Raw genomic sequence first — 17,550 nt, 5'->3', positions numbered from 1 at the left:
CTATTCAGGGAGGCAATCCCAGTGTACCCTTACCTGGATGACTGGCTCATTACAAGGGAGTCCCCCCTAATTTGCAGGATAAACATCCAAAGAACAATCGACATATTCCAATTGGGCTTCTCAATCAACGAGAAAAAATAGTCTGGTGCCAAGCACCTCAAAATAGTTCCTAGGAGCTGTCCTAAATACCCAAGAGAGGTTGGCCTTTCCATCAGAGGAAGGAATTAGAAATGTGTTGCTGCGAATTCCTCAATATCAGACCGGTCGCCAGATAAGGGTGCGAAAATCTATGCATTTGCTAGGCATGATGGCATCTTGCATTTACCTGGATCCCCACACGCGCATTCGACCCATGCAGGAATGGTTGGCAAAACCAGTGGTCTCAGGCAAGTGGTCAGTGGGACGATCTAGTGGTTGTTTCGCCAACACTAGTACAGAGTCTTTGCTGGTGGGCAAGAGAGAATCTTACAAAGGTGAAACCCTTCTACGATCCAGCGAAACAAGCCGTTGTCGCAACAGACGCCTCCATGGCACGGTGGGGAGCTTCCTGCCTGCACCATACAGCTCAGGGTCTTTGGTCTCACACAATTGCTCAGAACCACATCAATCTGCTAGAACTTCCGGCAGTCTTCAGAGTGCTTTGGGCATTCAAACCCCTCCTATCCAACCAGTCAGTGCAGATCCTAACAGACAGCACGATTGCAATTTTTTACTTAAACAAATAAGGGGGCACTCGTTCTCCCAATCTGTCCAAGCTTGCCCAGAAAATTTGGAAATGGGCACTCAAACAGAAGATTTACTTGTCATCCCAAAATGTTCCAGGGGAACTCAACTCGCTAGGAGATGCTCTGAGAAGAGATCCCCTCCCAGAGGCACACGAGTGGGGACTACATGAAGACGTCGTAGGAGACCTCCATTCTCAATGGCGTTTCCCCACTATAGACCTATTAGCCAGAAGCGAAAACAGACAATGCCCAGACTTCGCATCCAGGTTCCCCCAGCCAGGCTCCAAGTGGAACGCCCTATGGATGAATTGGTCAGGGATGTTTGCCTACGCTTTTCCACCCACCCCTCTGTTGAGGTAAGTGGTAAACAAGATCCACAGAGAACAGATGACGCTCATCCTGGTTGCTCCCATGTGGGCGAGACAACCATGGTATCCACACCTACGCAAACTGGCGCTGTGCGACCCCATCAAACTCCTGTGCCGGTACTACCTACTCTCCCAACACGAGGGGCTAACAGTGCATCCTCAACCCAACTCGATGAACTTGGCAACATGGCTCCTAAAGTCAGAGTTTGGACATCTCAGTTTACCTCAACGATGTATGGATGTCTTGAAGGAGTCAAGAAAACCAAACACGAGGCACTGTTATTATGATAAATGGACACAATTTGTTATTTGGTGCCAGAATAAGCAAATCAACCCCGTTGATTGCACTCCTTCTAATGTGGTCACCTATATGCTCCACTTGTTGGATGTAGGGTTAGTGTTTAACTTACTAAAAGTACACCTGTCAGCTTTATCGGCCTACACCACTTCCCATTAGTGTCATGGTGGAAAGTGCCAGTTGTCAAAGCATTTATGAAGGGGTAAAAAGACTCCACCCTCCAATTTCTAACCCACATCCAGGTTGGGATCTTAATGTGGCACTTGCTAAGCTCATGGGACCTCTGCATTCTTGTTTGCCATGATGTCCATAAGAAGGTTCAGTGCAATTCAAGCTCTGTCGGTGCAGGATCCTTTCTTTACTATTCATAAGGACAAACTGGTTTTACGCCCTCACCCTAGGTTCTCACCTAAGTTAATTTCCAAATTCCATGTTAACCAGTCTATTGAGCTACCGGCCTTATTCCAAGAGCTCTGCTGAGGTGAAACTCTGCACACTAGATGTGAGGAGGGCGGTCCTCTACTATGTAGACACTGCTAAGAAAAACAGATCAGCTGTTTGTCTCCATAGCTCCAGGAAGAGAAGGAGATTGTGTCTCTAAGAATGCCATCTTTAGGTGGATAGTCAGATGTATCCAACTGTGCTATTCCCTTTCAGATAAAACACTGCTTTTCACACCAAGGGCCCACTCTACAAGAGGTACTGGAGCCACTCTGGCTTTCATTGCAAATGTACCCCTTGACAGCATTTGCAAAGCAGCTACATGGCGCTCTATTTACACCTTTACTCCGCACTACTGCATTGAAACTAATTTAAGTCAGATATTCAAGTGGGACAGGCGGTTTTAAGACATCTCTTCGCTCATGAACCTTCTCACCTCACCTCCTCCTTCTAACACTGCTCGCTAATCTATGCACAGCATGTGATCTAAGCAGATTCCACAGGCCTCAGAAGGGATACATTACTCTCCGTAATCGTATTTCTGATGCTTGTATCTGCTTAGATTCACATGCGCCCGCCCTTCCTCCCCTGAGAGAAGGCGCATGGATGCTTGTAGTCTTAGCTATCTTATCTGATTGGATATTCTGTACTCGCGCTACTCGACATGCTACATCATGTCAGAAAAACACAATCTGAGGGCCCTACACGCAGGAGCGATCATGGGTACAGGGGTCGTCAAACTAGGGATAGTATTACTGGCACGCCCTGGTTCAACACCCCTTTTTCGAGTTTCGAAAAACAAACTGTAATACTCTGCAGCTTCGACTAGATGTCGGCCTATGCACAGCATGTGAATCTAAGCAGATGCAAGCATCAGAAATACGATTATGGTGATGATGTATCCCATATTGTCCTACTAAGGGTGTGGCTTTGTGACTGGTACTTAAGGCCTAAGGAAGGAAAGGGGTGATGTGAGTAAGTATTGAAATTGGTAGAGCAGCGCACAACCATGGTATAATGTCTGTCCTCACCCTTTTTTCTTTTCAGGAGGCTGAGAAGTTGGTGGCTTCTCTTCAGGATAGTTCTCTGGAGGAAGAAAGGTTTACACAGACTATGCAGGAGCCGAGAAACACTGCGGCCGCCCTGCCCCTCTCACATGAGGCGGCCATGAAGTGGTTTTACAAAGATCCCCAAGGAGAGATCCAAGGTAAGCAATTTCTCTTCTCACTAGGTAGGTGTTGGAGACAGTTTTTCTAAAGTCCAATTAAGGGTTTTTTAAAACCATATCTGAGGCAGTACAAAACTCCACTCTTAGTACAAGGCTGTGTTTGGTGAGTTTTCCTAAAGTTCACTTGGAGGTAACACGCTATAAAACAATTGTTAGGCAAAGTTTGTATGCAGTACCCTCTGGGAACACTACACGCAACTATGACTACAGGTGTAAGCAAACCAGCCTTTGGTATAAGTCTGTACTACAGAGTTTTGGTAGCGTGTTGAGCAGCCAGGCTTATCTCAAGAGTGGAAATGTGACCAGTGCTGATGTTCCACAGAAGTCTACAATCACAGGTGTTCAAATAAACTCTTACACACAAAGTTTCTTGGATAAATACTTATTAATTTATCAGTCGGTTATAAAACATTCATTAGGAGGCAATCGTATAGTAACACACAAATATACTTCAATACTGTACACTCTTTAAAAGTAAGTAAAAGGCAAAAGGTTATCCGAACATGAAAGATCACAATTATTCTTAGACAATGCAAAATACTTTGAGTTCACCAGAAGATTGAATTCAAAATGCTAGGCATAAGTCAATGCGTTAAAATTTTGGATAGGATAAAGCGGTTCTGGTAAGTAAACGGAAAAGTCTCTGCAAAAGTTCTCAGAAGTAGTTTGTAAAAAGAAGAATCATATGTTGGGTCACAAGCTCATTAGGCTGAGAGTTGGAAAAGTTTCAAGCACTTTCACCGCGAGAGGTAAGTACTCTTTCTTCATTGTAAGGTACTGTAAACTAAGACCGAGGCAGCTGATGACTTCTGTTCCTGGCAGTTTCTGCAGATCTCGCTGTTCCTGGGCCTCAGTCGTGGGGACGAGAGAGAGGACGTCGGGGGACTCCTGCACTGCACTAGACCAAAAGCTTGCAACTGGAAAACTTCAATTCTAGTGGCTGTAAGTAACGCACACAAACTGGTGTCCCTCTCCCTGGTTCTACGGTTTTCTGCAGCAATTCTGAGGAAATTCAACCAGCTCTGAGATGGGTGTCCAGGTGGCTTATGTTAGGGAGAATTCTCAAAATGTGCTAATTCCTCTCTACCATAGAGACCCCCAGCTCTTTTGCTGAACTTTGGGACTTTGTAATTTTGTTTGTTTTCTGTGTTTATTTCTTTTGGTTGTGGAGTTTTAGATAACTCCATAGGCATCATCTTTTCATGTGCTACACCACACCCTCAGTGCATTGACACAGGGATGTCTTTTTAGACTTCCCAGGGGTTTAAATACCTTCTCTGGTTTAAACTACTGTTGGCCAGAGAATGTAAAGTGAAATTGACTTTACTAGTTAGGGAAGAATTCTCAGAAATGTGCTGATTTCCCTCCACCTTAGAAACCCCCAGCAACTTTGCTGGATTTTGAGGACTTGTTTTTTCCCTGGAGAGAGTGTGAGCCTTTTTTTCCCCCCACTCTCATGTATTTCGATGTGTGTTTTACTCTTGTGTCTTTTGGTTCTGGAGTTTTGCATCACTCCATAGGCATCTTTTTATTGTTGTCACACAGCACCTTCAGTGCAGTGGCACAGGGGTGTCCTTTGGACTCCCCAAGGTTTAAATACCTTCTCTGGGATGAACTGCTGTTCCTCAGAGAATGTAAAGTTAAATTGACTTTACTAGTCTTTTTAAGTTTAAAGGCCTAGCACCCACTATCTTCCTATAGATGCTGGACGGGTTACTTAGTATCTCCTATGTCTAAACACTCTTGTAGCTGTCAAAAGCTACCCTTTCCTATTGAAATGGCTAGTGGCAATGGTTTTATAACGAACTACCGTGATTTTTCCCGACCGCGAACAACGGTAGCTAAAAATCGGGGCCGCTATGTTTTTCAATATGGCGCCCAAGACCCCTCTGTAAAAACAGAATCTGGTGTTTAACTATGCGCGCCAAACCAGGTTTGGTCCCTTAGTTCGTGAGCCTTTGGCGGGCTTCAGGACTGAAGTCTGCCCCTGATGCCCGAGTGTCTGGGGTGGGCAGTAAGTGAGGGTGGTGCCCAAAACACCCTGTGCTTAGTCTCCTAGGAGACTCAAATGCACTCTGGCGTGATTGGCTGACTGATTGTCCGGCAAGGACAGCCACCCTGCTGGGTGAGTGGCAGCTAGGCTGGGATGAATGGGAGAAAACTGTTCCAGGACTGGAAGGCACAGTCGACCACTGGAACGAAAGAACCGAAGACGAGCTGGAAGAGGACGGCTGGTGCAACCACTGGACTGTTGGTTTGCCTGGTGAAGCCCTGCTGCAACCCCGTATTGCCAGATCTCCAATCGACAGAGAAGCTCCTTCAAGGACGGCTTCTTCCTTTTAGTTGGTGGGACTAATCAACTCAGCAAACGCCTGGATACCTTTATTGCAGTTCGTTAAGGTTAACCAGTGGGACGGGTACCAGTTTGTTTGGAAGCAACAGCAACTTGAGCTGAAGTGACACCATTTTGTTTGCTCCGACAACAATCCCGTGCAATGCAGGAGTCCCTCGAGGTCCTCCCTCTTGTCCCCACGACTGAGGCTCAGGAACAGCAAGACCTGCAGGACCTGCCAGGAACCAATGTCTTTAACTTCATCTTTTTGCCTCACTTTAAGGTACTTTGCCATATGGTTGAGAGATCCCAACTCTCGCGGTGGAGGTTCGTGAAACTTTCCCATCTCGCAAGCCTAATCAGCTTGTGACCCGACATATCTTGCTTTATTTTCTGAACTACTTCTAAAATCTTTTACAAAGACTATGCCATTTGTACCAGAACTGTGCTGTCCTATCCAAGAACACTAGGCTATTGACTTTGGCTTGGCCTATTGAATTGAACTGACACTCCTGGTACATTGAACCTTTGCATTATCTGAAAGAAGTGTTTTCTAACCGTTTGTGCAAACCTCTGCTTTTTATTCCCATTGAAAAGTACTGAAGTGCTATTTGGCTCCTTTTTCAGGGGAGCACAAACAGTCTCTATAACTTAGTTTGTTACTGTAGTATATTGTTGTTTAATATTGACTTGATTTCTACTAGTAAAAGTTTTCTAAATGACTGTGTAAACGTTTACGTATTTTTTTTACCAAGAAACCTTGTTTAAGTGTCTACTTGAACCATTGTGATACTTCTGTGTAACTTCTCATCTGCTCACATTCCCCCTTGAGATAAGCCTGGCTGCTCAGCTCGCTACCAAAGGTGTGTGGTAGAGACTTATACCAAAAGTTTATTTTTTTCTTACACCTGTAGTACTAATTGTGTGTGGTGTTCCCAGAAGTTACTGCCTGCAATTCTGCCTAACACACTAGTCTTTCCAAATTCATAGACCCAGCACACACCATCTTACAATTGAGTGCTGGAGGGGTTACATAGTATCCCCTAGGTCTAAATACTCATGTAGCAGTCAAATGCTACCCTTTCCTATTGAAAAGGCTGGTGGCAGTGGTTTTACAACGAACTACCATGATTTTTGCTGACCGCGAACACGGGTAGCTAAAAAACACGAGAGCCATGTTTTTCAAGATGGCGCGCCTTAAGCGCCTTTGTTTAAATGGTCCAGGAGTTGTTGCAGGCATCCTCTTCAAGCTCTTCTTCTGTTCCTTCGTCCAGTGGTAGACTCTGCCTTCCAAGTCAAGAGACTCTCCTTTTATTCAGTTCTCCACCATTCATTCCTGCCTAGCTGTCACTCACCCAGAAGGGTGGCTGTTCTTGCCGGACAGTCAGCCAGCCAATTGCACAGAGTGCATTTGGGTCTCTTAGGAGACTAAGCACAGGGAGTTTCGGGCACCTCACTCACTTCCTGCCCACGACAGACACTCAGACGCCAGAGGCTGTCTTCAGTCCTGAAGCCCGCCAAAGGCACACAAAGGGACCAAACCTGGTTTGGCACGCAGAGACAAACACTAGAAAGACCTTTCCAAAAAGAAACGCCGAACAAAGAAGACCGGGACCTGTTTAAAGAAATGGGGCTCAGGCGCCATTTTGAAAAACATGGCTTCCGCGATTTAACGTTACCGGAGCTACGAATATTTCGTGGTCGGGAAAAATCATGGTAGTTCGTTGTAAAACCACTGCCACCAGCCATTCTGAGAGAGAAGGGTAGCATTTGACTGCTACATGAGTATCTACAAGGGATACTAGGTAACCCCTCCAGCACTCTATCGTAAGATAGGGTGTGCTGGGTCTCTGAATTTAAAAGACTAGTAAAGTCAATTTCACTTTACTAACTCTGAAAAACATTAGTTGATCAAAGAGAAGGTATTTAAACCTTGGGAAAGCCTGAAAAGCTTCCCTGTATTACTGCACTGAAGATGCTTTGTAACACAATTGTAAAAGATGATGCCTACGGAGTTGGTTTTAATCCATAACCAAAGAAAACACAAGAGTTAAACACACATCAAAAATACATGAGAGAGTGAGAAAAAGGCTCACACTCTCTCCAGGTAAAAAAAAATCAAGTCCTCAAAATCCAGCAAAGTTCCTGGGGGTTTCTAAGGTGAAGGGAATGAGCAGATTTTTGAGAATTCTCCCCAACAGCGACCAGTGTCGACCAGAAGTGTGAACTGTTCTGATCCAGGGAATTTCCCCCAAGATGAGCTCTGTGAAACTCGTTTGTGCTGAACTGGGAATTTCCACTCCTGTACGTGTTTCCTCCAGTCCCTGTCATTCCTTGTTTGACCAGAAGGTTGAGAAAGTTCTGGAAATCCATGATCCTTATTGTCTGGATTGGGCTAGGAGGGCATGGTCCCCCGACCTTCTAGACATGTCCATCTGCCCTTCAATAACTCTCCCACAAAGAGAGGATCTTCACTTGCAAGTGGAAAGTCGGGTTCTCCATCCAGAGGTCAAGACACACAGCCTTAACACATGGTTTCTGAGAGGCTGGGATACAAGGATTAGGACCTCCCGGAGGACTTAATGGAGAGTTTGCTTTCTGCCAGAAGGCCAACAACTAAGTCTTTGTAACGCTGCCTTTGGAACAAATTCTGCAGCCTGTGTAGAGATAAGAATGTTGATTTTACATGTAATACACCTATGATGTTCTTATTGTTACACCCAGCTAATCTGGGTCTCCAGATTGGTACTAATTAAAGGATATCTTGCAGTGCTTTATTTATGCGCCCTTCGGACGAGGTATCTTACTCCTCTAATAATACAGTTCCTAAAAGAATTGACAAATGTTTTCCTTCCAATCCCCTTTCAAGTTCTGGTTTTGGATCTCAACTTGGTGTTGAAACGTACGATTTGTGCTCCTTTCGAGTCTATACACTCCTGTCCTTTTGAGGCTGCTAATCTTAAAAACCACCTTCTTAGTAGCCATTACATCTGCCCGAAGGGTAAGTGAACTTCAGGCTTTATCCTGCAAGCCTCCGTACAATATTTTCTATAAGGACACCTTAAGGTGCATTACAGAGGGCAGTACCAGTTAAAGAAATGTGTGCGGCTTCCACTTGCAATGGTCCCTCTAATTATTTTTGGCTGTTTGCAGCAAAGAATTTTGGTGTATGCGCAGTTTTTTAGTCCTGTGTGCAACTGATTGATGCAGTGCTGGTGCAGGTCAGCCCCGGCGTGCTGGGCATACACAGCAAGTGTTTAGTGATCCACTGTGCATGCAAGGAATGTGAATTTGTGGCACAACAATCTCTACTCCAAGGGGCATTTGGGTGTTTTGTTCTCCTCCTAAGACTAAAACTCACCTGAAATTGTCTTTAAATCTCAAAACATTAACAAGATCTTTTGTTTTATGATGGATTGGTACAAGAAGGGAGTCTATTTCTTCTGGTAGAACACAGATTCTGCCTCACAAATGAATATTTCGAACAGTATGAGGAACAGTAGCGCCTGCATTCTCATTTCACTAAACCTATGGAATATAACGGATATACTTTCTATTGGTTGAAGGAAATAAGCAATACATGAACATGACTAATATTAAAGATGCCTAAAGAGAGGGGATATCGATGGACGGTTAAATAAATTATAGTAAATCATGTAATGTCAGAATGTACTGGAAGTCAAACCGACAGTCTCAAAGTCTGCCAAGAAAAGGATGAAAACAGCATCATAAGAGGGGGCGCTTAGTCAGTTAGCCAAAGCAGAGGTCCAGCAAGAGGCAGCACTCTAACTAGGAAGGGTTTCATTTTGAATATTATTTTTACTGTTCGATTCAACAATAAATATAATTATGTGGAACTAAATGGAAGATTAACTTGGGATTGGGGGACCGGTAGATAGCAATTGCATTTAAAAAAACAAATGTTTTACAGGCAATTAAGAAAACAAATAAAATGTATGTAAATAATACAGAAAACAAATCAATTTCTCATCAGATAGGAAAGCAACAGGTCAGCACCAGGCACCAGTTTTGCCAATAGGACAAATACACAACTACACATGATTTCTTTTATTCATTTCTTTTTAAATGAAGGGATGTGTGAATGCCATACATACCAATTGCCATTGGTTAGTGTTAAAGTACTATCATCAACAGGTTTACATTGAAAGCTTGTTTCTAATAAACTTTTGTTTTTAAAAGGCAAAGTTCTCTCTGATAAGCAAAGCATCAATAAGCTCAAAATGTTAGTATGTGAGAAGTCGGGCCAAAGAAAGTGTCAGCATTGATGGAAAGAAGTTAACGCAGTGGTTATTTTATCACACCTCACTCGCCATGGCCGTGCCCATGGCACTACTAAAACTTCAGTCATCATTGGAGCTCCTCGGCCCCACATGCTTCTCTCGTCTATTTGCCCCTCTCCCAGTGCTGATGCACATAATCAAGATTTACTTCATTATGTAATAGATAAACCTTTCTTCGCATGAGCATGTCAAGGGGACTTTCTTCCAGTCGATTCCTTGATTTGGTCTGAATGCTGTTCACGAGACGCCTCGCTTACACTCTGCACTTGAGGCTTGATATGTGGCGCATATGTCCATGAGCTGCGCCACTACATTGTACTCCGTGGCATTTTGAAGTGTGAAATTCACCATGTCTTGAAAACATTTTAAAGAACCACACTTCTTCTTCTCTGCTACCACGTAGTTCAAGGCATTATATTGCGTAACAATGGAATCCCCCACAAGCATGCTAGGGTCAGATTCTAAATCGTCTTTGAAATCTAAAATGTCTTTGTATTTTTCAACAAGATGCTTTACCTTTTGTATTCCAAACTTAAGCTGCATTGTTGAGCGGCTAGTGAATCAAAACTGGCCCAGTCCTTCAGTTCGTTTTCTGGAAACCTTTCTCTCCATATGTTCACACACCAAGCCAATGAAACTCAGAATAGCTGCAGTACTGAATTCCTTATCTTTGTCAGAGTATGTTTTGATCAGATCTCGAACTGTGCTGCTCCAGAACACTTCCTGATCCGATTCCTGACCAAGGTACTGTCCCCTCATCTGGTTGATCTTGCCTCGTGCAAACCGAATGGCCTCAATTAGGGTAAGACTGCTTTTTTTGGAGCAACTTCGACAAGTCTTGTACATCGCAAAGAATATAATTTAACACTGCCAAAGAAATGTGATAAGTGGGGTCAGACAGTTTCTTGAAACAGTATTTTGCTATAGGATCCTTTTCCTCCATTTGCTGATCAAAGTATTTTAGCAACACCTCATAATTGTGCATTAATGCATTCACTGCAAAATATCTTGATAACCGCCTCACTTCATTGAGGGGTCGAAATGACAAAGCTTCACATTTAATGACTGATGCCATTTCTTCAAATTTCGATTTTTCTCAAAGGAGATCTGCAAACCACAGAATAAACTGTTCTTAACAAAGTTTCTACTTCCGTAATCATTGGCACCTTCTTCCAAGCATCCCCGATGCCCAATTCTTCGCGGTGAGCTACATAGTGTTGCTCAATTAAATGTGGAATAGATTGTTAAAGCCTTGTAGCAACACAGTCATTTTTGCCAAGCATAACGGCTGCGCCATATGATGTAAATAAACATCACCATTTTCTGCAGATTCAAACCATTGGCAGAGTAAAATTCAGTAATGGTTAAAGTGATAGCTTCCGAATTGCAAGAAGTTAACTTGACAATGCCACCAAACGGTTTTGTGCATTGAATGCGGTGTTGCCGCAGGAGATCTGATATTAAACTAAATAACATTTTACTGACTGAAATGTCTGTGCTTTCATAGTGTGTGAGAAATGGAGCATTGCGAACTTCTGCCATGATTTCTGATCCGATTACGCTGCTGATGGGACTCCAGAAATTCAAACGCATCATTTTTACTTCTCCAGCTAGCTGGTATTTTGGTGTGCTGTGCGATTGCGGATTTCTTGCACAGATAGCATGGACGTGTTCAATTCTACAGCTAGCAATACATTGTGCAGTAGACCTTTGACCTCTTCAGGCTTGGAACGTTACCTATTCACTCTCTCAGTAGAAGGTTGTGCCAGCATATTACGCAATCCAAACCCCAGTTTCTCTGCTGAATTCTTGTGCCAGAGAGCCCGTACAGCAGAGACACAGACTTTTCCAAGTAAATGGTGTTTCATGTAGTCGAATTTCCACCCATCTGTCCATTTCATTCCTGTCGAAATGTCGCCAGTAACTTTAGCTTCGAAGGGATAGTGTCTTCCGACGTATTCCTCATCTTTGATTATATGTTTCCAGCTTGCTAGCCTCGGAAATATTTTCTGTAGAGGGCGCTGCGCGTCGACGTCCGCCGAGTCGATGTCCCTCGATGGCCAGCATATCGGCGCCGACGTCACCATGCCCATAAATAGACACGCGCTGCGTCTGTTGCTCAGTTCCGTTTTTCTGCGCTTCGTGGGGCCTCGGAACGTCGTTGCTCAGTTCAGTCAGGTTTATCTAAATCTACTTAGACGAAAATTCCTTATCGTTCTCGATGGCTTCTTCATCAGAACCGCCGACGCCGCGATCCGGCTTCAAGAAATGTCGAGACTGCGGTAAAAAAATGTCAATAACGGATCCACACAGGGTCTGTTTATGGTGCTTGGGGTCCGAGTACCATTGTTCGGAGTGTGAGGACTGCATGTCCATGACGGCGAAAGTCCTGAAGGAGCGAAAGGGGAAGCTCGAGAGAGGTAAGTCAGCCAAATCCTCCTCGAAGGTTTTGTCGGCTGAGTCGAGGCATTCGTCTCCTCGCCGTCAAAAATACTCCCATTCTAGATCTCGAAGCAGCTACCACCATTCGTCGAGATCTAGACACTCAAAAAAGAGACGTCGAAGGTCCCATTCCTCGTCTTCGGTGTCCCCAGAAAGAGTTTCCTGTCCCACCAAACACAGTTCTCAAGCTGAGTGGGAGGAATTCAGAAAGAAAATGTTAAGCGTCTTCGAGAACGCGGTCTCGACCCACTCGAAGACAGCTGAGGGTGATACCCCGGGTGAAAACCCCAAAAATCAAAACGCCGCGAGTCTCGGCACCCGGCGAAACATTTCACCCGAGAGCGCCATGAGCCATCGGGTAAGAAGGCACCATCTTCGTCGAGGGTTCCGTCGACGCCGTCGTCGATTCCTTCGACGCACGGGTCGGCGCCATCGACGCCGTTGTCGAAGGGTTCCTCGAAGCATCGGTCGATTGACTCGACGCCGATGAAAGAGAGGACCAAGGCTCCACAGCCAACAGTGTTTTCAAGGGCCTCTAGCACGACGCCGAGACTGTTGTCGATGCCCTCGAATAGGATCCCGATCCTCTCGAATTCTTCGAGACCCCTTCCAGTTTTTTCGGCGCCTTCGAAGCCGGTTACATCGGCGTCGACGACTTGGAAATTTTCTCGTCCAATAATGACGAGTTTGGCTCCTTCGGCCCTAGAGATGGGCTTTACTCCATTTCACAGATCAGAATACCCTGGTCTTTCTTCAATTTATGAAGAAAGAGAAGACTCTGACCAAGAAACATTTAGTTTACAGAGATCCTCACTGCCTGCTGCAGAGGATTTCACCTCTGAAGAAAGGAGGCTGAAGGAACTACAGGACTCACTTCGTGAGGCCAGTGGACTTGACACTTCCCCAGAACTGGAATTTGTAAAGCCAGACCCAGGGGAACATGCCGAAACGCCATATAGAACCCTAATGGCAAGAATAATTGAGTTTATGGGTTGGTCTGCGCCTTCACCTGTTTTCCAACAGGATGATCTAACGGATATATTGGACAAAGGCCCACAGGAGGACCCGGTGGTCCCCTTTCATACAGCCCTACAAAGAAAAATTGCATCCAATTGGGAGACTCCCAAAGTCATCCCAGCAGTCAATAAAAGACTGTCGACAAAGTATAGGGTAGCGGCTGCTGACCCTGAATACCTGTCAAAACACCCGACCTCAGAGAGCCTGGTGGTTCAAGCGGCAACTTCATCCAGCAGTAGGACTGCTTACCCTACTGTCCCACAGGACAGGGCTGCCAAGAGGTAAGACTCTATGGCAAAAGAAAGTCTTCTCTGCCTGTAGTATGGCGTTGAAGTTCATCAACGCCACCTGTACGCTCGCCAGGTTCAGTCACACACTGTGGGAGTGTGCTTCATCAGCGGCTGACTGCAACCCCGATGGAGAGGAGAAGGAAGCCTTACTTAACATCATTCAAGATGGCAAAGATGCCATGTGCGAGTCTCTTCAAACTGGCATCGATTCCGCTGATGGTATCAGCAGGGCCATGGCGGCAAGTACAACAATCCGCAGGCATGCGTGGTTGCGAAAGTCTGGCTTTGCTCCAGATTTCCAGGCCAGACTTTTGAATATGCCCTTTGACGGCTCCTCATTATTTGGAAAAAAGGCTGATGACAGTCTGGAAAAGTTAGACTTATAAAGCAGCAGCAAAATCCTTAGGAGCTGCTATCCGCCAAACTCCTTTTCACCCCTTAGGAATCTCTGGGAGAGGAAAGTCCTTTCGCTATTATTCCGCATTCGGAAAAGGCAGAGGACAGCCGGCTCAAAGAGGCCAAAGAAGATCCACCCGAGGTGGACGGGTCAAAGGTACTAAGACCGCAGCAGGTGCCTCTTTACCCTCAGCATCAGCCTCCCCCAAACCACTCTGAGGCCTTTGCATCCAAGACACCTGTAGGGGGCAGGTTAACTCACCATCTGACAGGATGGCAGGCTATAACGTCAGATGCGTGGGCGTTGGAGACAGTTGCCCAAGGTTACTGCCTACCCTTTCTACACATCCCTCAGTCGTCCACCGGGGAACAGCTCCCTAAAAGTTCCAGATCCGCTCCTCTTGCAGGAAATTATGGACCTGCCCGATAAAATGGACGCCGGGCCTGATAAAATGGCAGCTAGTCTGACACCTTCCCTGTTTTGGGACAGGTAGGGGAATGAGTCTCCAGGTGGGATTGGTCTTCACTAAGTACGTGGCCCATGGCATACCGTTCATCGTCGCAGGGCTGATGCACCCCGCAGACAGTAAGGCAGAGTGGGTTCAGGCCGCAGGATCCTGAAAGCCCTACACCTACACCTACACCCATGCCTTCAAGCACTCCATCGGCCTGTAAAGATGGCGTTTCTTGAAAAGCCATGACCCTACGGGACTTACTCCCTCTTGTTCTGTTGCTAGCACCCACGGCCACTCTGCCCTTGGTTCCAGCGCCTTCGGCTGGCAGTACCCACAACACCGGCTCCCACGCCTCCTTTGGTCTGGGCAGCCCCACAACCTCCTTCTCAGCAGCCGACTTGGATCAGCATGTCACAGCTTGAACCTCTTTAGGCACAGCCTACCAACAGGCGCCTCAACATCAAGTGTAGGCAGCTGGAGGGGGCCCCCATTTGATGTGGGCACTCTTAACAGCCATACTCCTCGGCCACTTCCAGTGCAACGCCTGGCACGCTTCATGGTAGGGCTGGCGGAGGCCAAAAAATAGTTGCGGAAGACATGAGTCCACCGGGGCGCACATTGACACCTCAGGCAGTGCCTTTTACAGCTACTGGTAGGAGGAGGCCGGCCGGGCTACGGGTGACCAAATTCAACCTGGACGCCCAAGAACAAATACAGGACCTCCCACGACCTGTTCCGTTACACTATGGATTAGGTACTTGATAAGAGGAGGGACAGTCCCCAGACTGTTGAATCCTTATCCAGCCTCACTAAGGCGCACATAGCCAGACGCACGCCCATGATGGTGCACAAGGTTCGCAGACCCTTGGATCCGCTCCTCGATGTCCTCTCGCTACCGATCCCTCCTTCGCCTCTCCCCTCTGCTCCCACAGATTGGGACAATAACTCTGTGGGCGAAAATGTGCTTGCACGTAGAGAGGCAGGTATTGGAAGAAGTCCCAGCCTCCCAGCGGGGTCTGGGCTCCTATTCAGATTTTCACCATACAATGGTCCCCCGAGCGCATATTGCGTAGACATTGTGCATGGGAGACTGGATGTGCTCCCTGGATCTGAAGGATGCTTACCTTTACGTACCGATCTGCAGCCCCATCAGTCCTTTCGTAAGGTCAGGATCATGGGCTTCCATTTCCTATGCAAGTTTCTACCCTTTGGCCTCAATCCGGCCCCCAGGGTCTGTACAGGACTGATGAACACGTGGCAGCCCTACTTGGCCCAGGGTCACAATGCCTATTCATACCTAGACTGACTCATCAGGGAAAGTTCTCTGGAGACAATCCTCCACACTGCCTCCGCCCTTATGCTTCCACTGCACGAGTTGCGATTTTCCATCAATCTCAAGTAGTCACAGCTGGAGCCCAGGCAGATTCTAGCATTCCAGGGCCTCATCTGGGATACGAGCTCCAAGAGAATTATCCCCTCGGAGGACAAGATCACAGCCATCAGAGGCCCATGGGGAATTCTCTCAGCAGAACAGGGACCTCGGTGTGGTGGTACCAACGCCTAAATTGCAGTTACACTGCGTAGCTGTCTGGAGAGGGGTTCCCAGGAGGAGCCGGTCAGCATTGCACCACATCTCCGTCATGACCTAGTCTGGTGGAGCACGAACAGCAACTTCCAGATAGGCAGTCCCCTTCGTCAGCCAGCTCCAACGGTTACCATCCCCACTGACTCATCCCTAACAGGATGGGAAGCTACCTTGGACAGTCAGTGTCCACGGAGAGGGTTCTGTCAGGAGCAGGCGGCCCTAATCAACTGGCTCGAGTTGATGGCCGGCTCGCTCGCCCGCAAAGCCTATCTGACGGCAATCTGTGCCTACCGGAACTCAAAAGGAGGATGTTTTTTCTCATCCGCCAATCCGGTGGTTAAGACATTTGACGGACTGGCCACCACAGGGCGCACAGATGAGCTCCTCCTCAGTGTGAGCTCTGCCTCTGAGGTCCATGAAGCGGTTTGGCCCCCACTTCTGGACCCCCCATGGCAGGAAAGTGAGTCTGTGATGTGGGAAGATGCCCGCCCCACGCTGAAGAAAACCTGAAGAAAATCACTGGTGTAATCTTGAAGAAATCGTCAAGGGACTATAACGGCATCAGGAATTATTGCAGAACGAAAGTGAAACCACTGCTGTTGCACGTCGGATCCTGAAGAGTGACAGTTGGATTCTGCGGTCGAATCGTGGAACCTCTCCGAAGCACTCCGGGAGGCCCTTTTGTACAGTTGACCGAGAACTATGGCAGAAAGCTGCAGAGTCCTAGAGGCTGTGATGGTGAGCCCCGTGGAAGCCCTTGGCCCCGCGCCGCTCTGCCAATACTGAGCAGACTGCTTGGAGCTTCCCCGGACCCGGTGGGGTGCGGCTCCAGTGCACCCGAGAACCAGTGGATGCCTGTTAACGGCGCAATTGCCTCATAGAACGAAGTGTCACCGGGAAGACGCCCTGTGAGCATGACCAACCCCAGACGGCTCGTGCGGTTCTGCCGGTCCAGCACGGCGCACCACCCGAGGACTCTGGTGCGCTACACGAAATAACCACTGAATGAGAAATGGGATCTCTTCTGAGAACAAGGACAAGGACCCTGCCAATTCTGAAGGTTTTACTCAGTTGGGTGACCAGTCTGGGCTAACTAAACAACCATCACCATGGGAACATACTGAGGTAAATTCAGCAGTAAGTACGGTTACAGAGTTGGCCAACCCATGATATCAGCAATGTGGCGATACTCTCAGGAACAGATGCTATGGGATCTTGCGGCCTGTTCTAATTTTGAAGCCTTCCAGAGATGGTTGTTGTCGTTCGGTCCCAATATGCTCACCACAACCTTACCCTACCTGCAGCAGCCTAATCAAATAGATTATAAAGGACTTGTAAAATCCTCGCAAACCCCCCCCCCCCTTTCCCAGTATAGCATGCATCAGGGCTGCCAAACAGACCCCTGCAGGCCTGCCCTTGCAGGGGATGGCAAACTTGCCCCCTCTCAGGATGGTAGGGGGCCCTGCTCGGGAGTCCCTCCAACTGCTTGATCCTAATCTGGGTCAAAATCCTGTTATACAAAATATAGTGACAAACGTCAACCCCAAGCATGTTACCTCTGAGTTTGCAGATGAGAAAGTCACAAATGCCCAAGATTGAAAACCTGTGCATTAAAACGTTTGTAATGGATCAAAGTAACTTTGTGATCACCAACATTGGAAAGGTTGAGGAA

At 46.9% G+C, this 17,550-nt stretch overlaps 1 protein-coding gene across 4 annotated transcripts in view; it reads left to right on the top strand.

The window, feature by feature from the left end:
* The window catches only part of GIGYF1 (GRB10 interacting GYF protein 1), a 1,784,248-nt gene that overhangs the window by 896,376 nt on the left and 870,322 nt on the right, over nucleotides 1–17,550 (top strand). For all 4 annotated transcript variants that reach the window (XM_069645982.1, XM_069645992.1, XM_069646001.1 and 1 more), the window contains one exon: nucleotides 2,880–3,039. In XM_069645982.1, coding sequence (XP_069502083.1) covers nucleotides 2,880–3,039 — 160 coding nt within the window. The remainder of the gene's footprint in view (nucleotides 1–2,879; nucleotides 3,040–17,550) is intronic.

This window comes from Ambystoma mexicanum, chromosome 1p (genome assembly GCF_040938575.1).
Source record: "Ambystoma mexicanum isolate Mex_15411 chromosome 1p, UKY_AmexF1_1, whole genome shotgun sequence".
Taxonomy (NCBI): domain Eukaryota; kingdom Metazoa; phylum Chordata; class Amphibia; order Caudata; family Ambystomatidae; genus Ambystoma; species Ambystoma mexicanum.
The sequence above is the reverse complement of the archived record's forward strand: the minus strand, read 5'-3'. Positions and strand labels throughout refer to the sequence as shown.